Source organism: Malaclemys terrapin, chromosome 9, assembly GCF_027887155.1.
Source record: "Malaclemys terrapin pileata isolate rMalTer1 chromosome 9, rMalTer1.hap1, whole genome shotgun sequence".
Classification (NCBI taxonomy): Eukaryota; Metazoa; Chordata; order Testudines; family Emydidae; genus Malaclemys; species Malaclemys terrapin.
In genome coordinates, this window is record NC_071513.1 from 74,098,998 (window position 1) to 74,125,131 (window position 26,134).

Consider the following 26,134-nt stretch of genomic DNA (forward strand, 5'->3'; position numbering starts at 1 on the left):
GCTTTTAGAAGCGGTACAACTCCCCTCAGCAGTAGCGGTGGTGCATTGCAGAGCCCCTCAAAAGGAAGATCAAGATGTAACCAAGGGCAATGCCAGAGCAGACAGGGAAGCCAAGTGCGCCGCTACCCTGAAATCACCAACAGAGGAGAATGCCCAAATGCATGCCCTCATCCCATCAGTAGGTGAGCTTGCAGCCCCTCAGTACTCCCATGACGACAGAAACCTGGCTGACAGGCTCGGTCTCCAGGAAAAGGAGTGATGGCTTTATTCCATAGAGGGAAAAATCCTCCTGCCCAAGGGCCTGAGCTGACCAGTGTTGCAAGAACGCCATCAAGCCACCCACGCAGGCAGAGAGGCTCTTACCCAGCTTATGAATAAATATTTTCTAACCTCTGGACTTAAACCCCTAGCATCTCAGGTACAGGCTGAATGTTTAATTTGCCAAAAGAATAACCCTCGACCAGGAGTAGCAGTGTTGCCAGCCACCCTGGAACCTATCCCAGGCCCAGGATTGGTGTGGCAAATAGATTTTACTGAGTTTCCCCGGACCCAAGGGTACAGGTACCTCTTCATCTTGGTGGATCGATTCAGTGGATGGTCCGAAGCCTTCCCATGTCATAACAACACTGCCAAAACGATGGCTCTTAAGTTTGTCAAGGAGATCATTCCCCGCTTCGGGCTCCCCCAGTGGATGGAATCTGATAACGGAACACACTTCACATCTCAAGTTGTTCAAAAGATATCAAGTGCTCTGCAAATCCCCTGGAAGCTCCACACACCATGGCGACCACAAGCCAGTGGAGTAGTGGAACGCACCAATCAGACACTCAAGCGACACCTCTCAAAGGTGGCCTGATGCATTGCCCCTTGCGTTACTCCGCATTTGTGCTCTCCCCAAGGGCAGGTTAGGGCTTAGTCCCTTTGAAGTTATGTTTGGAAGGGCATGGCCTCTGAACGGTACACCGGTTCTGGCAGGAGAGTGGGATATGGAGTGTGGTTTCTTGTCTCAGTACATGTGCTCTCTGTCTGCTGTTCTTTCTTCTCTTCACAGATACACTAAAGATTCACAGCCTCTTCTGCTGAATACCCCGATCCACTCCTTGCAGCCAGGTGACTCCATTCTCATTCGAACCTGGAAGGACGAGCCTCTCCAAGAGAAGTGGAAGGGACCCCACACCGTCCTGCTGGTCTCCCACACGGTGGTAAAGGTTGAAGGGCACCAGAACTGGATTCATCACTCTCGACTGAAAGCAGTACCCACTCCTAAACAGTGGACTGTCCAGCCTGCAGAGAAGACTGCCAGCGACGATCTAGGACTTAAGCTGTTATTCAAAAGACAGTAAGGGTCACTGGGAATGCGTTGTGATCTCTTTGAACAGCCACAGCACACTCCCCGCGAGAACCCAGTGCATTGGGATCAGGGGGAGGGATAGCTCAGTGGTTTGAGCATTGGCCTGCTAAACCCAGGGTTGTGAGTTCAATCCTTGAGGGGGCCACTTAGGGATCTGGGGCAATACTTGGTCCTGCTAGTGAAGGCAGCAGGCTGGACTCGATGACCTTTCAAGGTCCCTTCCAGTTCTAGGAGATAGGATATCTCCACTAATTTAATTTAATTTAATTGGATCGGTCTATTCACAGAAGGCAGACCTAACCTATGGTCCTGGTCCTTTTATTTTTTGATTTGTTTGGTGTCACTAATTCTTATCCACTGGGCATTTGGGTTGTTGTAATCACAATATGGGTTCAGGTTTAGGGTCTCTCACAACATTCCTTTTTGTCACAGAAGCAATCCTTTTGTTACCTATTGTTTCACCCACATCGCATGCAGGATGGGGAGCCATCCCTGCAGACATGGCTACCAATACCTATGAGGCCCTAAAAATTGCCTTTGCCCGTGAGTTCAATCTCTCCCGCTCTTGGATATGTGCCCAGATTCCCCACCATTCGGCTGGGTTGCCCTGGAGAGTAGTTCCCCAAAATTGGTCAGACTTTTGTCAAAGGTGGATGATTACCAGCAGCAGCACCTCTGACAATTTAAGTTTGCGATCTAACTGTACCGCGGAAGCTCCGTATGGCCTACACAATGGCTCTTGGACTTCCCACTATAGTAGCACTCTTAAGCCCCAGCCCATTCGTTTACGCTCTCCACCCACTGGTCTCATATGTTTTCAGCAAGCCAGTACAAGTAATCATACCTGGTTTGCCGGCATTAGTACATGTAGATTTTATATTGGTCCTGGTATAAGTCTCACTGTCTCTGTACTAAATGCCACTGGTTGGCAAATGGGCACCGCATTCTTTGCCCTTTCCCACAAGCCACCCTACGAGACCTACACGGTAACAATGGAAAGGTTAGTTATGGTGAAGCATTCTGGGTCTGTGGTAATAGTGCCTACAAATGGCTTCCTCATGGTTGGCATGGTAGCTGTTATAAAGGCTATCTCACTCCTCCCCTCCGTGTTCTGACCCAGGCTCCCTCAGGTCGCCCCAGGTACTACCGGTCCTTGGGAGCTACCATTGAACCCATCGGTGAGGGAGACAGGTTTGGAATGATATTCATCCCTACTTATGGGGTGGACGGCTAGCCCAACTCTATAGGAGACTGTCTAAATTTCTCACCCAGTTTGCCAATGATACCCTGGCCATAGAAAAAGGCATAAGCTCCGAGCTGTACCAGCTTCGATTGCTGGCTCTGCAAAACCGCCAGGCCCTAGATTATGTGTTGGCCTCATGGGGCGGGGTCTGTGCCCTTATTGGAGAAGAATGTTGTACTTATGTCCCAGAGTTTTCACAGGATATTAACAAGCACATCTTGTCAGCTGAACAGGCCTTGAACCAGTGGAAGGCCCAGGAAGGAGAACCCAGTATTTTCGATTCCCTTTGGGGTTGGCTACCTGGTCTAGGGGGACAAGGGGGAGGCATTGTTCGCCTCCTGCTCACAGGTGTTGTGATATGTTTTGTTCTTTTTCTTTTGCTCGCTTGCTGTAAAGTGCTCATACATAAGATTTGTACCTCCCATTCCCCAGAAGTTCCTTTATACCCTCTCATTGATGATCCCAATTGCATGGAGCTCAATTGCATTTTGTCTTTAGAGTATGAGAAAACTCTGCCAAAGGTTTGTTGAGTGTTCTCAAAGGAGGGAATTGTTGGTGTCACTAGGCATAGCTACCAGGTAACTCGGGAGGGTGGAAGGCCATAAGTGCCGATGAAACCCCCCTGCTCTGGGTCTAAGTGAGCCAAAGTAATTCCATCTTGTGAACTTTAACCAGCCTCAATGCTAACAGTCTAAAAGCAGAATATGTAACAGTCAGCTTTTTTAGCAGACAGCTGCAGTTTCGCTCAAGCTAGCCAAAGCAGTAGTGATAAGGAAGGGGGAGAGAGGGAGGGGGAAGTCTACTGCGTTTAGGCCCGCAAGGCCAAAGATAAACATGCGGACGGGAACTTTGCTAACACGCCACAATGTAGTGCCTACTGTAACTGCTGTAGGGAAGGGAGGGGTGGAGGGAAAACAGAACAAAAGGCTCACACAAACAGCTTGGAATATAAAATGGGAAACTTGCTTGTATTTGTTGCGCTTCTGTTTTGAGACATGCTGGTCTCCTGAGTGCCTTTTCGAGATCTCGAATAAACTTGGTTTGCTTCTCCACCCTGGTGCGTCTATTGGTGCGATGCACACCGGGCAACGAACCCCCTGTTGCCCCCTCGGGCCCTCTGGGCCGGCAACACTCCCACTCCACTGTGTCCCAGCCTGGGGCCCTAGCAACGGCAGAAGATCTGCTGCTGTCAGTGGGGATCCTGGCCGCAACACACTGATATGGGCTCTGGCAGTGCTGCAGCCAGACTAGGGTTGGCTGCCTCCGGGCTACTTCCAGACTCCCCCAAGGGCAGTACTTGGGTCAGGGTGTTGTCCTCTGAGGGGGTCCAGCACCATACATTCTTCTGGATAGCGGGCGCAGGGCAGGCCCGGCAACTCCTCCGGGTAGCGGGCGCAGGGCAGGCCTGGCAACTCCTCCGGGTAGCGGGCGCAGGGCAGGCCTGGCAACTCCTCCGGGTAGCGGGCGCAGGGCAGGCCTGGCAACTCCTCCGGGTAGCGGGCGCAGGGCAGGCCTGGCCAGTCCTGGCGGCTGCCTTAGGCCGCAGAGTTTTCCCAGTCACGAGCTAGGCTGGAGGCGTCTGGCCTCTCCGGCGGCTCGGGCCTTACTGAGCTCTGAGGGCGAGCCTTTATACTTCCGGGTCGCCACCTGACCCTCTGAAGGGCGGGCTCTGAGCTCCCTTTATCGCCCCACCACAGTTAGTGGATGGCTTTGCTGCAATGGGGTTCCCTATGACCTGCACATTTCCCAGAGTCACTACTCTTGATAACAGAACGTCAACAATTGCATTGGCTACTTGGATCACAGCTGATGCCACAGTAGATTTACTCACTCCAAATTGATTCCCGGCTGACCAGCAGCAGTCAGACGTTGCAAGCTTCCACAGGGCTATCGCCGCTCACTTCTCAACTGTCAGGGCAGCTCTCATCTTGGTATTCCTGTGCTTCAGGATGGGGGAAAGCAACTCACAGAGTTCCAGGAAAGTGGCCTTACGCATGCCAAAGTTTCGCAGCCACTGTGAATCATCCCATTCCTGCACACTACGCGGTCCCACTAGTCTGTGCTTGTTTGCCCGGCCCAGAATCGGCGTTCCACTGTATCAACCAGCCCCAGTGCCACCATGATGTCCCGATTGCCAGAGCCCGTGCTTTCAGGAACGCCTGTGTCCATGTCCTTATCAAGATCCTCCTCGTGCTGGCGTCTCTTAGCTTGGTTCTGCATATACTCCAGGATAATGAGCGAGGTGTTTACAATGCTCACAATAGCAGCGGTGACGGTGAGGAGCGGACTCCATGCTTGCCGTGGTATGGAGTCTGCAGGAGAGCAGAGTTGCAGCAGAAGCGGTGGATGACGATGGTTAGCACCGCGCAGATTTCTGACAATTTGTAGAAATTTGCTATTGAGACTGAGCTCATTTACAAGAGCAGGAGAGCAGAGTTACAGCGGAAGTGGTGGATGACGACGGTTAGCAGTCCTACTGCACCATCTGCTGACAGCAGCACCAAGGACACAACAGCAGCAGTGACAGTGAGCTGAGCTGAGTGGGCTCCATACTTGCCGTGGTATGGCCTCTGCAAGGGGAAAAGGCACAAAACGATTGTCTGACGTTTCTTTCACAGAGGGAGGGGCGACTGATGACATGTACCCAAAACCACCTGCGACAATGTTTTTGCCCCATCAGGCATTGGGAGCTTAACCCAGAATTCCAATGGGCGGCAGAGACTGCGGGAACTGTGGGATAGCTACCCACAGTGCACAGCTCCGTAAGTCGATGCTAGCCACGGTAGCGAGGATGCACTCCACTGGCTTAATGCGCTTTGTGTGGACATACGCAACTGACTGTATAAAATGGATTTCTAAAAATCAACATAAAATCGACCTAATTTCATAGTGTAGACATACCCTATCTCATACTTCAGTTTTCTAATTTAAATCGAAATTATATACAAGATGATTCCACCAGAACCAATGCTCCACTTACTAAGCAGCCTACTGGACCTAAATCATTTAGCAAACTGAAAATTCTGCAACAACTTCAAGTAAAAGTTCAAAAATGGTGGTTTTAAAATAAATTAAATGTGAAGATGAATAACGCCATCAGTACATTATATCCTAAGTCATTTTAATATTAAATTCAATCAAAATCTCAATGTTCTTGAATTTATTTTATACAGTCCCCAATTTTCAATATGCCACTCCATTTTTTTCTTCTTTTTTTAAATACACAACATTAATAACAAACGGGTTATAGAAGCATTCAAGGGAAGGTTCGATGTTTTGGCACCCGGCAAACGGGACAGTAGGGGCTTTCAGAAATCTGGAAGGTAGAGGTGGTAGTTTGTGTTCCCCTTTGTGGGTAGGGACACAGTTGAAGCTTTGGGGTCTTTAATTCCTACTTCTCTGACCCCAACCTCTGACCCCACCCAGCTACTCCCCTTATTGCTCCTACTATATCCACAACTGTCTCCAACAATGACAGATAAGCAAATTACTTTTAGAAGGAAATCTCCAGCTAATCAGTGAAACAGTTATAAAAGCTGACATTTAAACTGGCTTCAGCGTTTACATTCCATTGAGATGAATGGAGCAGTTGTTGGATGTCATTTTTTACATTCAGCTCATATTTTATTTACGTATAGGTTTTCTACAGTATTTGTTACCTCACAAACAGTAATGGATTTCATCAGCCCTATGGAGGTAGTAAAGTATTATCCGTACTTTACATATGGGGAACTAAGGCACAGAGAAATTAAAGCCCCAACTGCTGCAAGGGAATCCATTAGCACAGACCCTTTTGCACCCACGTGGAATCCCAATGGAGTTATGCTGAGTAGAACCCATTGCAGGATCAGGCCCTAAATAATTGGCCTAGAATACCACCGTGTTGTAAGTCCTAGTTCAATGCTTAACAACAAAGTTACATTCCCGCTCTGCATGGCTTGCTTCACACCGTAAGGGTTAGAAATTTTTCCTTTGTTCTAAATGAAAGCAAAGATTTTGGAGCAAAATTTAACAACCAATTCTGCAGTCACACAAACAACGATAAACTAACAATTATAAAGTCAGACAGACAAGAGTATATTTACATAAAATAACGCTACTCACTCAAGTACAATAAAAAATCATTAAAGATTTTCACTCACCAAAGCCACTATTGGAATAGGTACCCCAAATATTTCAGCATCAACTGAACCAAAGCTGTGACTTAAATAAATGTTTAAAAAGTCAGTGCACTGAATTGACAATTTTGAGAAATTAAAAAATAAAATTTAAAATAAGTCCTCAACATACACATCATTCAATGTTACTCATTTTTTTTAATTTACAGAAATCATGAAGTTGTTTTACCTTTTTCCAGTATAAAATACCAATTTGGATCTACAAATCAGACAAATATGCGCAACTACAAATATTTACAATTTAAATTATTTTTGGCTTCACTTAACATACTACTTTTTAAATGTCTGCAGAGATTTTTGTGATCTTTTTTCAACAATAATTAATTTAATTATTAGATGTTACATTTTTGTTTAAGATTCTGCCTGCATACGTACTTTGTGTCCTCTACTGGAGGATATATAGACATCGGTATTGAAAATAATTTGCTCAAAACAGAACTCCAACACATCTGAAATAATAGAGAGAATTAAAAAAGTTAACCAGTCTCAAAGAACAATCTACAAGATTATGTTAATAGATTCATACCTGAAAGGGCTCAAAAACCCCTGTTGAACTGGCATTTGAATAATCTGTAGCATACACAGAACCTAGCAACAAAGGAACAAATAAATTTTTAAATGCCTAAATATTCAGAGAGAGTTATTTGAAGCAAATATATGTACTATAAAGAGTCTGATGGCCTCTATTCAGCCCAAATTCACTAGTCTGCACACCCAAAGACATTTTAATTCCACCATGCTGTAAAGGGAGGGATTCTATCTCAATCTTCTGAAGTGTCCTGATAATGGCCTTATTTTTTCTGCATGCAGTTGCCCAGAAATGGAATGACACATTCCTAGGCTTGGCAAGCCAGTCAACAGACCGATCAAATGATGTTAATTGACTGCCTATTATCTAACAAAAGTCATATATTATCAAATATTCCAGCAACAATACCCTGACGCACGTAGTAGCCTACCTTTTTGACTGCATCGTGTTGTTTCATCAGTTAGTAAGCCTATCTAAATGTCTTGATCACTCACTTTACTACATGTTAATATCACCGGTTGGAAAAAAGATGAATTAACTGAAAGTTGATCTAGAAGATTCCAGACAATCTAGAAGCTCAAACTATATATATATAAAAATTGTATACCAAGCCATCAACGTACATGGCAGTTTACAAATCACATTAAACAAGTTAAAATACACGGTCCCTACCCTGAAGAGCTTCCAACCTAAACTGACTAGACAAACCTACTGAAATTAACTCAGAAGGCAGAGAGAGAAGAAGGTACATGGTCATTAAACCTCCTCCCCCAAAACAAAGAGACTAGATGCACAACCATTAAGCTGCTTGGAGAGTTTGCCTGCTGCCAGTTTAACATAAATTCATTTAAAAAATATTTTTAATGGCTATGTGTTTCTTTAATTTTGTTTTTCTCTTCTTTTGTAACTGTTCAGTCTTGAATGTTTACATTTAAATGCTAACTTAACATTATTAAAATAAGTAATTATTATTCTTTCCTTTTTTAGAACTTCATTTCATCGCGTTTTACGTTTTTCTGAGTTAAAATAACTGAGTTAATTAACTTGTTTTTTGTAACAGTCTAAGACTATGCCTACTGGGGACTATAAAGTCTTACTCTTTTTTGTTACTGTTCTAATAAATTAGTGCTTTAAAATATCTGACCATTTCTGACAATATTTGATCAGTCAATTGACCAGGTATTTTTGGACCAAACGCCCAATCCTAGATATTCCATCTATTACCATATTAAGTACCATATATCATGATTACAGGGCTATGTCAAGGCTAGGTCATGGACAGCCAGACCTAGTGATCAGAGCTGGAGTCCACAGTCAAGAGTTGAGAATCAGCATCAGAAGCAGAAGACAAATTGGAGACGAAAACCACAGGTCGGTAACCAAAGTCAGGCTGAGTCAAAGGCAGGAGACAAACTGGAGAGCAGAACCACATGTCAGAGGTCATGAACCAAGACAAGTCAGGATACCAGGAAGTCAAGCCAGCGGAGCAGGAGCAGGAAGCAGAAGGCACACAGTACAGAGCAGGATAGATCCCAGTTGTTCAGACGGCTTCCTGTTCCTGTCTTAAGTAGGGCCAGCAGGCCAACTGGCTGCTTTGGGACTTCACCAATAATACATCAGAGGCAGAGCTTCAAACTGGAGCTAGGTTTCATGGGTCCTGGACAGGAGTTGTCAGCAGACTGTCAAGTGGAGAGTTGAAATCTGGTGGCTTCTGTGGACCTGGATTCAAGGCTCGTGGGTTGTGACAGGCTAGCTGCACCTCCTTCCCCTTTGTGGTCTCTCTGCATCCCCTGACATGTCAAACCTCCTATCCTGGGATGGACTTTTGCAATTCTCCTATTTTTGGACTTGACCCTGGGCTACAGTGGCCTGCGTATCCACCATTCTTACCCTGCAGGTCTGACTGAGCTCAGGCACCTGCGGTTCTTCCCTTATGGAGTCTGTGACCACTGGTATACAGTGATCAGACTGCCTTCTTAAAACAAAAGTATTGTTTACATGCGCAATAGGAACAAAGCTTTCAGATTAAATGTATTTTTAAATAAAACAGTCTACAAGCATATCTATCTTATCTGAAGTCTTACTATCTTCTGATGGTAATCTAGGCAAGCCTAATATCTTCAAAAACTGCCTATTCAACCCTGTGTCTCTGACTAGATCCCCCAAACAACTACCGTATCCTTTTCTTGAGAGGGTATCCTATTTTAAACTCTGGTTACTGTTTTGTTCCTTTCTTTTCATGGGGCTTTTCCTCCCATCAAAGCTAATAGTTTTGGCAATGTACCTTAACAACTCAAGTGTTTGCTGAGAGGTGGCTCCCTTGAGCCCCTCTTTTCTTTTTTTTCTATTTTTTGGGCCAGCCCCATACTGAGTTAAACCAATATATTCATACAGCAAATATCCCAATAACCAGACCAACATTCAGTATTCATATGTAGCCCCAATCCGTCACACCTAATGTGGCAGTTGGGAATAATATTAGGGGAATGCATTCAACATCTGCTCAGATTTGAAATATGTTTTGTTTAACCAGAGCTTGCAAACTCACCTTTGGTGAGTTTATATAACAGCCACGTGTCAACTGTTCCAAAGCAGCAGTTGTTTTCATTGGCTGCTTGTTGTACCTGAAAACAAAAAAAAAAAAAAAAAAAAAAAGTGTGTTCGGTGTGGATGTGAAGAAAGGGGTACATTTTTTCTCTCTCTCCCCATTCCCTGTTTCCAAATATTTAATTGGGGGACAATAATATGCATGTCCCCAGAAAATAATTCTCTAATTGACAATATTTCCTCTGGGAAAGGGGTATTAATCACAGGAAGCTCTAGTGCCAGGCACTTTACAGTACCATTTCTCCTCTCCAGCACAGCAGACCAACCTCTATCCCCCGGCTGCCTGGTCTACACTACAAAGTTAGGTTAACATAAGCTGCCTTGCATCAACCTAGTTGTGTGCGCGTGTACACTTAAATTTGTCTCCCAGCAACATAAGTATCCTGTTAGAGTAACATAGTAACACTACTTCCCTGAGTGGCATTTAGCCATGGTCGATGTACTAAGGTCGACGCAATGCTAGTGTAGACACTGTGTTACTTATATCGACCCGAACAGTCTTCCAGCAGCTGTCCCACAATGCTTGACACTGACCGCTCTGGTCACAACTGTGAATTTCACAGCCCAGGGGTCACAGAGACCAGAAGGCCCCCTTGCTTTTCAAAGCCCCGAGAATTTTTGAAATGCCTTTTCCTGATTGTCCAGCTTGACAAGCATACCTAGCAATTCCCCATTGTTGTGTGCAACGTACCAACTGACCACCAGCTACATGCTCCAGATACACTCCAGCTTTGGGTAGACAGGAGATATTGCATCTCCTGGGTCTGTGGGGAGACTAAGTTGTACAAGAACAGCTATGGACCAGCTGTATAAATGTGAACATCTGCAAATAGACTGCACTGGGGATGCTGGAGGAGGAGTATGACAGGGATCAGCAGCATTGCCGAGTGAAAGTATAGGAACTTCATTAGGCATACCAGAAGCCCAAGGAGGCCAACAGTCAATCCAGTTCAGAGCTGCGGACCTGTCACTTTTACAAAAAGCTGCCTACCAAACTTGGCGGAGACCTCGCTACTACCTAGCAGACCACCATGGATATCTCTAAGGAGCCCAGGTCACAAGCCCCTGCCATGAACAGCGAGGATGAAGAGGTGTTAGAGGAGGAAAAAGGAGGAGGACGGGGGACATGTGACTGGGAGGCAGGGTGCTGGGGGACTTCAGCTATGCTGCAAGCCAGGAGCTGTTTGAGACTCCACCACAGTCTAGTCAGGCCCGGCAGTCAAGCCTGATGCATGAGAAGGATCCTCGGGTAATTGTGTAAATATATTTCCCCTTATAGTGATTTCGCCCCCAACTTAACAGGACATAGCTATTGGCTTTTCATTAATTTACTCATACAAGAAGAGGTAGCAGTATGAATAAAAAAGGTAGCATTGTTATTTGCTTTTAATTCTGCTATAGAGTTAGGTCATGTGGAACAGTTTGTTTATGCACATCAGAGATGTCCCTTGAATCCTCCTGAGAGAACTCAATGAAATTTTCATGGAGGTACTCCTCTGACGAAGGTTTCTAGGGATGGCAGCCGTATTTCTTCCTTGCAATAGAATGTGTTCCCATGCCAGTCAGTGAGAACTTCAGCAGGTACCATTGCAGCACACTGGGTGGCAGCATATGGGCCCCTGATGGCTTCAGGACATCATTAGCAGCTGTGTTTTCTCTGCCTTTGTCACCCTCAGGACCAGAGTGAAATATCAGCTAAAATCACCACCACTTGTGGAAAATGGTGTCAGTATTCAGTGCCATTGCCCTGTACTCGTAGTTTCATGCAACTGAGCAAGTCCCTCCTCATTTTCCTCACCCCATGTGAGTCATACTCACCAGGACTGGTGCCGAGAGCGGGGCCGTGCACAAGCACTTGGAAGCAGAAGACAATAAGCATGTCTTGTTTAAAACTGTAGGGGAGCAAGGGAAGGGAGTTCTGAATCTTAACTTTTAGTTTCTGATGTGGCTATACTGACTATACCTCAGTGTTTTATCTGCAGCTGCTGCCGTTTCAGCTTTGAATGGTTCCCCCTCCACACTCACAGAAAGCCTGGGCCAGATAAGGAAGAGGAAGGAGGACGACTCAGGATGACATGTTCAATGAGATCCTGTAAGCCAGTGCTGCATCAGACCATGAGCATCACCTGGAGGGTGAACACTGTAGACAGCCTGGAAAAGGAAAGAGCAGACAGGAAAAAGGTCCAGGATTCCAGGTAGAAAAAGGAGAGGGAGATGTACCAGGACATAATGGGGCTCTCTAGCAGCAAACAGAGATGCTGCAGACTTTTGGGAACATATAGGTTCAACAATCCCAGGCTCACTTCCCTTTGCAGTCCATGGAGTACTCCATTATAGCACTTCACTACAACTACCTTCAGCATTCCACTTGGCTTCAGAGGCCACATCCCTATCCCTACCACTCCATCCAGGCGGAACATTAAGGACAACCATAGCTTCACATATACAACAACTGTGGCATTCATAGGACAGTGTATGTAGATAAAATGGATATGAATGTTCTTTCCCCTTGTTAAGTTCTGTTCAAATACATTAAAAATTATATTAATAGCTTTTAAATTGCACAGATTTTTCTTTGCACTGCTTTTGCACTGTTACTGAATATTATATTAGTTATAAAATAATTAATCTTTATTAATTCACAACATACCCTGCAGAGTGCCTAGCAGTTCTGAAAGCACCCACTGACTTGGTACTGCAGAGTGTGACACAACTCATAGGATCAGTGACAAACACCACAAAATTAATAGGTGCTTTGATAGTGTTATGTTCACAGATGTACATCACGCACCACACAATTCCGAACAGGCCCCAAAAGAGCATAGCCAGATAGAACACAGTACACCACAAAGCATTACTGTGGCTCACTGTTAAAGAGCTCCTTTAAAGCCTTCCTGAGTTGTATTGCTCTATGCTGAACTCATCTAATAGCCCTTGTGACTGGCTGTTCAAACTCGGCAGACAGTCACTCTACCTTCGCCCTGCGTCCTGGCAGTAACTTTCCCCCTTTTTTTCCACAAATATGATGCAGGACACAATAGGCAGGTATAATTATTGAGATTTTTTTTTCCATTGAGACCCAATCTTGTGAGTAAACAACGCCAGCGTCCCTTCAGTGTACCAAAAGTGCATTCAACTGTCATTCTGCATCTGCTGAGTCTGTAGTTGAATCTTTCCTTGATGCTGCCTAGGTGGTCAGCGTACAGCTTCATGAGCCAAGGGAGCAAGGAGTAGCTCAGTCCCCCAGGATCCCTACTGTCATTTCAACATTCCTAATGGTAATCCGCCAGTTGGGAAAGAAAGTCCCTACTTGTAGCTTTCTGAACAGTCCTGTGTTCTTAAAGATGCAAACATCATGCATCTTCCCTGACCAGCCAACACTGATGTTGGTGAAGCATCCCTGGTGATTCACCAGAATTTGCATAACTATAGGAATGTAGCCCTTTATGTTGATGTACTCTGTGGCAATGTGGTCTGGTGCTGAAATAGGGATATGACTGCCATCATTGCTCCATTGCAGTTCAGGAACACCATTACCGCAATCCTTCCACTATGTCCTGCACATTGCATAGGGTCACAGTCATGTGTAGCAGGAGACGAGTAATAGCCCTGCACACTTGCATGACAACACCCCCACACAGTGATTTCCCAACTCTAAAATGATTTCCCGATCATCGGTAGCAATCCAGCATTGCAACTTTCCACAGCGCAATTGCCATTGTCAGTGCAGTTCCACTTCTCCAGTCAGTGCAGCTCTTATTTTGGTGTACCTGTGCTGGAGAGCTAGGGTAAGCTTGGCGCACAGATCCAAGAACGTGACCTTGCGCATCCGAAAGTTCTGCAGTCACTGCTCACCATCCCAAGTCTGCATTACGATGTGATCCCACCAATGAGTGCTCATTTCTTGGGCCCAGAAATGGTGCACCACCATCTGCAGCTGATCTATGAACGCCACCAGTAACCTTGAATTGGTTCTCACTGTGTCACATAGCAATCTGACCACACTGATTCAGTTTTTCTTATGGCTCTGCAAATAGAGGATAGTGCATCCTGTGTTTGCAACACTTACGACAATAGCGCAGAGCTGTGTAGGCTCCATGTTTCAGTCAAAAATGACCGACAGTGAGGAGGGCCATGCAGTTTTGTGGGATTTTTTAAAAAGGTGTGAATATTATGGGATATAGATGACATTATGAGATGGAGATAGTTGCACACTGAGAAGTTGGACTCCTTGCTCCCAATCACTCCTGTGCAACTCAATTCTACCTCACCATGCAGTGCCAAAACTTTCCAAAAGACAGCACTGGACAATGGCAGGTTGCACAAGGAGATACCTACCCATGATGCACCCACTGTGCATCAACACAAACTCTCCTGATAAGTATGCACAGCACCGACACAAGGAGCCAACTACGCATGTGCACAAGCGATATGCTAACTTTGGCGGCTTTATTTTGATGTAACTTGCATGGACCAAACTTTGTAGGGTAGATACGGCCTGCCCCTAAATGGCAGTTTTTGCTCCTGTGCACATACAGTTTTGCATGCTTTGTCACTGCCAAAGGGAGATTAGTTGCTCAGCCTTCTTTAGCAGTGGCACATAAGAGCCCTAATAGGGTAAACCTGGAGACTTTGAGGTGACTTTTAGTGGAGTTCGGAAATGAAGGCAGTGGAAGAGGAGATATGAAGAAGTGATAAAAAAGTGTTTTGTAGATACGAAAAAGAAATGCTAAAAGAAAAATAAGAATACCTAAAAAGATGCCCTTGCCAAAGGAAAGCAAATAGGGCTGTCCATTTTTGCTTCTTTATGTTATATAAAGAAAGCCTGAAAATTATTATTTCCCTACTTTCTTCTTTAAAACTAGAAATTCAGATTTTGCTTATCCTATTTTTCTTGAAAGACTCAAAGGACAACCAGAGAACTTGCAGAATGACCAACTTATTGAATGTAGTGAACTTATTGAAAAGGAAAATGATTTTTTAAGTCAGAGCTCTGGGGTTTTTTGTTTTGTTTTTTTGCTTTTTTAAATACCAATTACTAGGGAATTCTTGGGAGAAAATAGGTCTTTAACTGAAGACTCAGCACCCTCCAACTCTTTCAATAAGTCCTTATCTGAAAGAGCCAACAAGTCCACCAACAAATCCAGGGAAGACCATATTTTACATTCCTGATATTTTTATGTTAGGACAAACAGGGTAATAGATTAAAAATAATAATAACTTTTAAAGTCTTCCTTATTCATTGTAAAACAAAAGCAAAAAACAAAGGACACCCCCCATTTCTCTTTTTAAAGAAAATCTGAAAGTAAACACACTGATAAATTAAGTAAAGAGAAAGAAAAGGAAAAAGCCAAGTCAAGGAACGAAAACAGGAGACACAGTGAGCTCATTGTTCTTTAGAAGGTTTGATGCTAACACAATATAATTCACAGAAATGTTTAATTTTACATATCTGGAACGGACACTATACACCATTAGTCAAGCCTTTAAAATTACGTAAGTAATTACTAAGTAAGTGGAGATCCTTTTTGTTGACCACTATGTTACTGATTTCTATAAATCTGTAAGTGTTGGGATAAGGCAGACTGGAAATGTAACATTGTCAAAGATAAAATACAAATATACCACATTGTTACACAATAAAGTGCAATTCACTTTAAAATAAATTACAATAAAAATTATGTTGTATAGTATTAAGATTAATAAATCAAAAAATACCAAACTAGCAATATGATTATGTTTTGTAGGACAGACTACTCATGTGAGTAATTACACACATGAACATGTGTTTGCAGGCTCATGGGAAAGTTTGTAAAAAGATACATAGATCATTAGCCAACATTAGTTTGTTCCAAGTAGATATGTTTGAGCGCTACATAATAGAAAACATTCTCTCTTTCCATTCCCTTTGAGAGAAGGAAATAAAGAAAGCAAAAACCAAGCAGATAACAATCAAGGAAAGTCACTATTGCTATTATGTACCAAGATTATTACTTTTTCCCCCCCAACAACTTTCTTACCTCGGTTATGTTTTGTAAAACCCAGGACAGCCTCAAAGAGACATGATGTGTTGTGAAAGTCAAAGAACTAGCAGTCACATATCGATCGTTCCGAGTAAAAAAGTGAAGTATTGTAGCAATAACGCGGATTACCTATTCCAAAAGAATACAAGTTATTTAAATGTTTTTGACCGAACATTTGGTCTTATCTCTTTTAATCCTTTGGTCAAATAACATTTAAGGATAATGCACACAAATCCATCATACACTGACAGAATATCTCCTGGGCAAAAATGAATTCAGATATCCAGCAAATTCTTGTAGAAGATATTTATGTATTATCTGGGCACTTCATAAACTTAAATATAGCTTCAAAAAAAACTTAGGGGAAGGATTGTCTTAGTTGTATTTTACAGACCGATATTGAAACACAGAGGTTAAATGAATTGCCCAGTATTACAAAGCAGATCTCTGGCAAACCAGGGAATTTTACATCTTATTATGAAGGTGCCAGTAGTAGCTTTACAGGTAAGGTTGACTTCAATTTTTCCACATAAAGTAGGGACTAATCATCTTTGTTTTTAAGAACCCATATGCTCCAAATTTACAACCCATAATCAGAATAAAGAACGAATATTCTAAGTACAAAAATCTCAAAAGCCATACCAACAAAATTAAATTCAGAGCCAAAATAATAATTTGCTAGCAATGTTAACATGTGACATATTAATAAAACAAGGAGATTCAAAGTTATACACATTTACTAGATTTATAGGTAGATACAGAGTGTCAGTGTTTAATTTCTTTGCTTTTGTGTCCTGTCATTTTGTATGCTAACATTATTTTTTGTTTAAAATTGTAAACTACATGTAATGTAATTTATTGAAATTATGTATTGGGGCACTTGCAATATTTATCACACCTAATTTGGGTAAATGAAAACAAAAGCAGTATCTAAGCAGCATACTCAATGAGTAGCCTTACCTTCAATATGAGACACCTGTTCCAGGAATTTACGAGTTCAGCAGCTCTTAGGTCTTGCCAGCTTATGAAATTATGAAATGGTTTTCCTGTCTTCCTGAAAATCAGTAAGAAAATAGGATTTGAACTTTTCAATTTGAAGTTAAAGCAAATATATTGCTGAAAAACAAAATTATATTAAAGTGTTTGAAGAAGGAGAATGTTTATTAGCAATAATTCCTAAAATAACTGCATAAATTTCTGGTGGGTTTGAGAAATTAACAGGCACTTAGACACCATGGTGATGAGTGAAGTTCTTAGCCAGAACTGTAGCTCTGGAAAAAGAAACCACCACCACCACCACCACACTTTTGTAAAGCATAATCAAGAACAAATCAAAAGTTAGGCAGCCATAAAACTGTTTTGAATTGCTATAAATTGTATCTGTACAAACAGAGCAGGATGTGGCTTATGCTGACTGCTCTGAGGCAGGAGCTGGAGAGTCTGGGGATTTGAATATTGAACTGAACGAGAGTCAACTGTGATGTAGTTGTGAAGAAGGCTAATATCATTCTGGAGTGTGTTAACAGCAGTGGCATATGTAAGACATGGGAGATAACGGTCCCGTTCTACTCAGCACTGATGAGCCCTCAGTTGGAGTACTGTGTCCAGTTCTGAGAGCCATACTTTAGGAAAGATGTGGACAAACTGGAGAGATTCCAGAGGAGAGCAACAAAAATGATAAAAGTTTTAGAAAACATGACCTATGAGGAAAGATTAAAAAACCTGGACATGTTTAGTCTTGAGACAAAACGACTGAGGGGGGACCTGACAACAGTTTTCACATATGTGAAGGGCTATTATAAAGAGGACCATGATCAATTGTTCTCCACATCCCTGAAGGTAGGACAAGTAGTAATGGGCTTAACCTGAAAGAAGGGCGATTTAGATTAGATATTAGGAAAAAGTTCCCAACTATAAGGACAGTTAAGCTCTGGAACAGGCTTCCAAGGGAGGTAGTGGAATCCCCATCATTGGAGGTTTTTCAGAACAGGTTGGGCAAACACTTGGCAGGGACGGTCTAGGTTTACTTGGTCCTGCCTCAGCACAGGAGGCTGAGCTTGATGACTTTGAGGCCCCTTCCAGCCCTCCATTTTGATGATTCTATGATTTCCATAGTTTCTCCCCCTGCCCACCATATATGCTAACTGTACTTGAAAGCCATGTTGGAGATTTGACATGTAAAAATCTGTCAAATGCAGGTCAACTCTGAGTACCATGGGTGCAAAAAGTGAGAAAATGGAACAAAGAGTGAAGAAAAGGACAGACCAGACACAATAAAAATAGATGAGTAACAAACTGCTCTAGCTTAAAATAAAATCCACAGCATCTAATCATGATGATGCACCATAATAATGAACAAAACAAGCTGATTAAGTAACATTTAGAACTTCTCCCTCACAGATTTAAGAAAATACAAGACTCTATTGAATTTACACCTTCTTCCAAAAATGAAGTCAGATTATAAAAATCATGTTCAATTTATTATCTGTATTATCATAGTGCCTAGAAGCACCAGGACCAGAATCCCATTGCTAAGTGCTGTGCAAACACAGAATAATAATAATAATAATAAAAAAAGAGACAGTCCTTTCCCCAAAGAGTTTACAATCCAAGAGCTTGTCTACACTTAAAATGCTGCAGCAGCTGCACCACTGTAGAGCTTCAGTGAAGATGTTATCTACACCAATGGGTGGGGTTCGCCTGCCGGCATAGGTAATCCACCTCCCCAAAAGGCAGTAGCTAGGTCAGTGGGGTTAGAGCTGAGTGATGTAGTTATACAGGAGTGTGGATTTTTCAGACCCAAGTGACATAGTTATACCAACCTAATTTCCTAGTGTAGACTAGACCTAAGTCTGAGACGAGACAACAAATATAGATGGACAGATGGGGGAGTACAAGAAACAATGAGACAATACTGCTATGAAATACAGGATTCCAGAAAGCAAAATAAGAGTATGTATGAGGCTCAAATTCTTTGGTCAAAATTCAAATCATCAATGAACTTGTACCCAGCACAGAGCACTTTAAATCAAGTCAATTTAAATCATCTGATTTTTTTTAATTCATTGATTAAAATCAGAGCTGCCTAGCCATGCCTCCGCCTAGAAACAGCAGGGACAGGTCGCCACTTGCAGAACAACAGGGACAGGTCGCCCGAGGTGAGAGCCCCTGGACCCAGCACCGTGAAATCCCTCCTATACCCCAACCCCCCTCTTGCACCCAAACTCCCTCCCAGACCAACACCCCCTCCTGCGCCCCAACCCCCAGACCCACACCTCCTCCTGAACTCCGAACCCCTCGTGGACATTCCTCTGCCTAGCAGCAGCAGGGACATGTCGCCACTTCCAGGGAGCCACGTGGAGCCCGGTAGGGAACCTGCTGGCCGCACGCTAAACGGACTATAAACCGGACTTTCTACGAAGATTAGAAATGCCAGTTTATAGAGCTTTCCGCTTGGTACAGGGCCAGATAACACAGCTTTTATTGTAGAACTATTCAGGTGAGTAAAATTATGTACTGTTTAAATGACAGGTTTCAGAGTAGCAGCCGTGTTAGTCTGTATCCGCAAAAAGAACAGGAGTACTTGTGGCACCTTAGAGACTAACAAATTTATTTGAGCATAAGCTTTCGTGGGCTACAGCCCACTTCATCAGATGCATAGAATGGGACACACAGAAAGAAGACATTTATACATTCTCTGTATGTATAAATATCTTCTTTCTGGGTGTTCCATTCTATGCATCCGATGAAGTGGGCTGTAAACCACGAAAGCTTATGCTCAAATAAATTTGTTAGTCTCTAAGGTGCCACAAGTACTCCCTCCCTTCTTTGTACTGTTTAAATGTTTGCAAGAATCAGGACATTAATTCTCAGTATTCTGTTTTTTTTTTGCTTATAGCAGTCTTGTAAACTGCAAATAAAAGACCCTACCAGTAGATGCTTTAAAATAAAAAAAAATAAAATAAAATAAAAAAAAAACTTTCCCAACGGCCATCCCAGAGACTTCTCAGAGAGAGCATGTAGACAATGGAGACTGCCTGACCAATAGGGATGCCAGAACCCCACATCACAGCAGGGATCTTTTAAGCAGTTAGGAGAATGTATAAAAAGAGAAACGATGACATCATCCCTTGGCCTCTCTTCCTGCCCAACTGTACACCTGGAAGAATGTCTGGAGGACAAGAGACTTTCTACTGAAGGAGTTTGGTCCTCAGTCTGTGTATTGAGGAACTGTAAACCTGCTTGTAACATCTGTCAGGGTGAGAAAAGCTGTTCAATTCAACTCTTTCCTAGACTAAAAGTTTAGGATTTAGAACGTGTATTTACTTTTTATTTTCTTAAAAGAACTCTCTCTGACCTTTATGCCTACCACTTATTATCACTTCGAGTCTATTTTTCTGTAGTTAATAAACTAAAGTGCTTTGGGAAATCTACTCAGGTTACAAAGGCTAGCGCATTTCCACTTTCCTATGAAGAAGTGGTGAACTAAATACTGAACTTACACTGGTCAGGCTGCTGACCAATACAAAATGGTACAGATCTGGGCTGCAAGACTGTGGAACTGGAGGGAATTTGCTGGAGCCTCTCTACTGGTGGTTCATGAGGCTAGGAGATCATTCATGTAACTCAGTTGGGTGTGTCCCTGACTGTGGATGGCTGTGTAAGTGCAATACCTGCCAGAGGTTTGTAGCTTCACATCAGTATCACAGTGTGAGAGGCAACCCAAGTTGGTGGGTTTGGAGAGCTCAGCAGTCCCCCAGTCCAGGCTTACCCCAGGGACCCTGTCACACACTGTTATTGTGAACTTTTTAATACACAGGTAACAATTTTCAAAAATAGGAGCCTGAAGTTAGGCTCATAAGCCTACATTTAGACAGCTACAGATGATTTTTTCAAAAGCACCTAAGTGACTTAGGAGCATATGTCTTATTGGCTTCAAACTTGTGGAGAACAGTCTGGTCAAAGTATTTGCACTTTTTAACTTGTGGAAGTTCAATATATCAGAAGGTGGTTTTGGTTGTATATACAGTATGAGCTATTTGCTTATCAACTTTGTGTTTCAGTTTGTGTTGTTCTCACAGTAAGGATGTTAATGAGGCTCTGGATTTGTCTTTTTCAACACAGATGAGCTTTTAAGTTAAACGTCCTACTACAAAAAGTTTGTATGTAAAATCTGAAATTCTACTAACAATTAGGAAATTAATTAAAGAAACAGTACTAAACATCCAGTTCAGCAATTTAAGACTATGGGAAGAGAGTAAAAAACTAGCAACATCTAAATAAAAACGTTGTGATGTTTTTTAATTAAAAATTAGTTTTTATCCACTTTAATTGCACCCACATTATAGCAAACCTCCAATATCTGGCCTTCAGCCTGGAGAAAGTGAGGTGTTTTATCATCAGGAAAACAAAAACAGGAAATAAATGTAATTATTTTTTCCATTTCCCTGATGTGAGCAATGTAACAAAGGAAAATAGGAGGCTTTAACACATATAAATTTGGGCACATAATGTAATAAAAATCTCATTCTAGCAGCAAGTTCGTGATAAAAATGCATTTGATTCATAAAAATCTACAGAATCATCATTTCAATGTTGTCACCCTTGGGGCATGGCAGGAGGATTCACTGCCCCTCCTCCCCAGTTCTCAGCTCCAGGTCCTCTGGTTGATGGAAATTTTGATAATAAATAATACGGTCAGAAAAGGATTGAGTGGGTATCACTCAAAAGCCCTTTCTCCCACGAACACAAGGATACTAAATATGATAAACCTAGAGCAATTATGTAGATATATAATTAAGAAAATGTTTTTTCTCTTTTAAATTATACTTTGAACACAGGCATGCCAAACATGCAGTCCTCACAATTAAATTGTGACTCTTGATTGATAGTACTGTGTTATCAATTAATGCTCAGAACATGATACCTGATTAATTTTTGTAATGTTACGAAATACCACAAATGGTCCTTACTTGACCTAGATAGTCAAGTAAGAACAGTGTAATGCATATGAGAGACATGACTTCTTCTCTGGACCTGCCACTCAGTAGTTGTCATCCAGATATGGGAACATATGGATTCCCTTCTTCCTGAGATACATCATCACCATGACCATACATTCGGTAAAAACCCAGGGGGCAGAAGCCAGACAAAAGGAAGGACCATGTACTGAAAATGATGGTTTGCCATGATGAGAAGTTGTCTGTGGATCGGAGAATTGCCACATGGAAATAAGCATCCTGAAGGTCCGGCGCAGAAAAACCTGTCATTCTGAGTCAACGTGGGGAGGACAGATGATAGGGTAACCATTCGGAAACTCATGTGTCTGATATATTTGTTGAGACTGTGGAGGTTGAGAATAGATCTTACCTCTCCTTTGTCTCTGGTAACCAAAAACTATCGGAAATAAAAACCTTGACCCCAGTATTCCAAAGGAATCTCCTCCACAGCTTCCAAAGCCAGACAAGGAACAGTATCTCGTGAGAAAGGCCCCTGAAGAATGGTGAGGGGAGTGGGGAGGAGGTGTGAAGAGGAAATGGACAGTATAGCCCGATCCCACAGTGCTTTGGACCCAGCTGTCAGTAGTAATAGAGTCCCAAACATTGAGAAAACAAGCTATCCCCTCCCTGAACTGGGGGAGGGGACAAGGTAATAGAAGTCATGACTGCACATCTGATCTGGACCAACAAGTCAAAATGAGCACTTGGAGGGTGCCAAAGGAGGGTGCCAGGGAGGGTGTGTGGACTGGCCAAACCCAGGACCTGAATGCCTCCACCTCTGGGATCTATGCTCCTTTATATGATTTTCCTACTGTCTCAAGGGAAGATACTGTCCAAAGGGACATTGTTATGTGTTACTGTTGTCCGCCGTAATGGCACCTCAGATGTGTATAGACCCCCAAGGACAGCAGGGTTGCCCTAAAATCTTTGAAGGAGCACAGAGTTATGTCAGTTTTGTCCAAAAAACAAACAAACAAACAAACAAAAAAAGCAGCTGTCCTCTGAAGGAAAAATCCTCTATTGCCTGCTGTACATTGGGAGCAATGCCTGAACTTTCCCGCTAGGACACCTTCCCTTGGTCACTGCCAAGACATCTGTGACGTCTAGCAGGGACTGTAGTGACATCTTAGCAAACAAGCAGCCCTCTGTAATAAACTCCCAAAATTCCTCCCTGGAGGTTTCAGGCAGCTGGCAAATTTAGACATGGCTGACAAATTTACTAAGTCATGCTTGGACAGCATGCCCACTGGTTGGCAATCTGCATTTGTAGTCAAGAGGAGATACAGATTTGTCTACCCTTTAAATCTATCTTGTTGAAGTCCCTGTCCTTAACAGTGGACTTAAACCTACCCTGCTGAGCCCTGTCATTAACTGCAGTTACAACCAGGGAATTAGGGGCCAGGTGGGAGTAAAAACCCTCAAATCCCTGCACCACTACAAAGTAGTGTTTCTCCAATCCCTTTGCAGTAGGTGCTTGCTGGTGCTGAGAAGGTCCCTGGTGCTAAGCTCACCACCAGCCTCACTTCAACAGTCTGCAGCATGGGAATGTCAGGATGCGGTGCTGATGGATCCAAGGTTTCAGCAGCCTGTCCAGACAGTGGGGCAGTAAATGTCATAGCTCTGGCAAAATCCTGGACCAAGGGAGAGCTTGGGACTTCATCTCTTCAGAGAACTGTCAGCTCCAGAGCGCAAAACAGAAGCACTCTGTGAACCCAAAAGCGACCTCAGATCTGACGTGGGCCTCAGTGCTGAAGCAGGCCGCATGGCCTGTTTGAGAAGGTGCTGTTTTAGGCAAAGATCTCTTCCCACTGAAGTCCATTTTGTGAATGATTTGCAAATCAAACACTGCTCCTTGATGTGGGGTTCGCCTGAGCAAAGCAAGCACCTCATGTAAGGGTCATTATTTAGGATCATTCCCTCACACAACAGGCAATGTTTGAATCCTTGTAAGGACATCTGTGACAGATTTATGTTCCCAATCTGCCTGAGGCATCAGGTGATAAGGTTGAGGCCGCAGGATCGTTAGTGGAGGAGATGGAGGAGCACACCAAGTGACTAAATTTTAAAGCTTTATTAATAAAATAATAAAATAACAGCGGAGAGTGCTGGGGGTTCCCCATGTCACTCAGGAGAAGGAAGAAAGTGTTAGTGCCCCAAACCCTAACCCACTTTCATGCTCACTCACGCACTACCCCGGGCTAACCAAGCCTGGGTGTAACGTACGAAGAAGGGGGGAAAGAGGTGGACGGGAGTTCTGTCCTGTGCACAGGTTGCCCAGGATCCACTGTTGATCTCCGATTTGCTTTGGCTCTCAGGAGGGTTTTAAGTCCTGGGGTCTTTTGGGGGCATTTCATTCAGGGACCTGTGTCCCCCATGCTCTTTGTACCAGTCCAAACCAGCTTTCTGTGGCCTCCTCAGCGTTCCCAAAACACACTGGCTTCAGGGATGTGAGACGGTTGTTTTTCCCCTCGCTGGCCTTCACCGTCTTGAGCGCCACAACTTTGGACTGGAGCCCACATCTTATCTTCGGACTGAGCTGAGAACTGAGGCGTTGAGTTAACCCGTTCTCTTCTCCTTTCCTCCCCCTTCGGCCTCTCGCAACCTGCAAAGGAATCTTCCACTCCATACTCACACCTTTAACCCTTCCCAAAATGCCTTGCAATGCTTGCAACAGCATTAGCAACATACAATACTGATCTGCCTCCCCAAGGGAGGGGAACACTGGGTTGTGACACATCACCAGGGAAAAACTTGACTAAATCTGAGAAACAGTAGCACTATGGTACTAACTGTATACAACTAGGATAAGTCACTAAAAGGGATAGAGGAATTGTGAGGTTAAGAACCACACAGAGCTCAAAAAGACTTCTTCAGAAGTGGGCTGTAGTCCACGAAAGCTTATGCTCTAATAAATTTGTTAGTCTCTAAGGTGCCACAAGTACTCCTGTTCTTCTTTTTGCGGATACAGACTAACACGGCTGCTACACAGAGCTCAGACACCAGCCACAGGTGGAAAGAAGAAATTTAGGGGAGTTGGGCCAGCACCACCTCATATAACCAGGGGAGGAGCTATGGCCATGAGGTGCAAATGCCGCCCCTTTACAAATAAAGTAGACCCTCAGAGTTACAGGCACCTCGGGAATGGAGGTTGTTCATAACTCTGAAACTCCTACCTGTAAGAGGCTGTCCCACAAGTGGGGGAGGGGACAGGCAGCTGGTTCTAGCCCCTGGCTGGAAGGATGATGAGTGAGGCACCCTGGAGCACCTTGGCATCAGCGAGTGCGCAGTGCAGGCTGTGGCCCTTTAAAACTGAGCTGCTCCTCCAGAGCGAAGCGTGCCACCAGCAGCTCAGGCAGCTCACGCTGCAGGCCAGGCTTTGGCTGCAAGAGCAGCAGCTCCGACCCCAGTGCCAGCAGCTTCCTTGCAGCATCAGCAGCTTGGGCTGCAGCAGCTTCTTTCCCGGATTCAGACTGAGCTTACAACCTTGTCCCATTCCCGGCCAAAGAGAGGGAAGAGAGTGAAAACAGCACATGCAGCTTAGAGGAAAGCAGTGCACAGACCCCAGCGCTGCTCCTGCTCTGTTTGCTCATGCTGCCTTAGGCTGGCAGCGGGGGCTCATTGCTGTGCCTGCGAAGCTCAGTGTCTTTATCTCCTAGCTGTAAGTGGCTGCCCCACACATGGAGGTAGGGACATGGGGCCCAGATGTGCCTACCTTTATGATGCAATATAGGCATAGTACAGTACTTGCTTTTTTTTTTTTTGGTCTCTGCTGCTGCCTGATTGCTTACTTCCAGTTACACATGGTGTCCGGTTGACCAGTCAGTCCATAACTCTGGTGTTTGTATCTTTGAGGTTCTACTGTACTGCTAGGCAAAATTCTTCAGCTCTGGTGGCTGGTGCATACACACCTAAGTGGAATACATGGCTGCATCTACTCAAAGAAGAGCTTAAAGCAATGCTGTGATGATTACTGTAATTCCAAAGGCCAAGAGTATTTTTTATTCTGTTATAGGCAAACAGAATAAGATATTTTAGCCAAAGAGGTATAGGAACTGAATCATGAATAGTTTTCTGAAAACATCTGTTCAATGTGCAATGGCAGTTAAAAAAGCTAACAATGTTAGGAACCATCATGAAAGGAGTAGATCATAAGATAGAAAATAGCATAATGCCACTATGTAAATCCATGATATGCCCACGCAGT

At 43.6% G+C, this 26,134-nt stretch overlaps 1 protein-coding gene across 1 annotated transcript in view; it reads right to left on the reverse strand.

Annotated features, from left to right (window-relative positions):
- The window catches only part of GK5 (glycerol kinase 5), a 100,119-nt gene that overhangs the window by 50,022 nt on the left and 23,963 nt on the right, over window positions 1–26,134 (reverse strand). The window contains exons 4-9 of the mRNA XM_054040271.1: window positions 16,892–16,985; window positions 15,929–16,060; window positions 9,850–9,925; window positions 7,299–7,360; window positions 7,148–7,221; window positions 6,737–6,797 (exon numbers count right to left, since the gene is read on the reverse strand). Coding sequence (XP_053896246.1) covers window positions 6,737–6,797; window positions 7,148–7,221; window positions 7,299–7,360; window positions 9,850–9,925; window positions 15,929–16,060; window positions 16,892–16,985 — 499 coding nt within the window. The remainder of the gene's footprint in view (window positions 1–6,736; window positions 6,798–7,147; window positions 7,222–7,298; window positions 7,361–9,849; window positions 9,926–15,928; window positions 16,061–16,891; window positions 16,986–26,134) is intronic.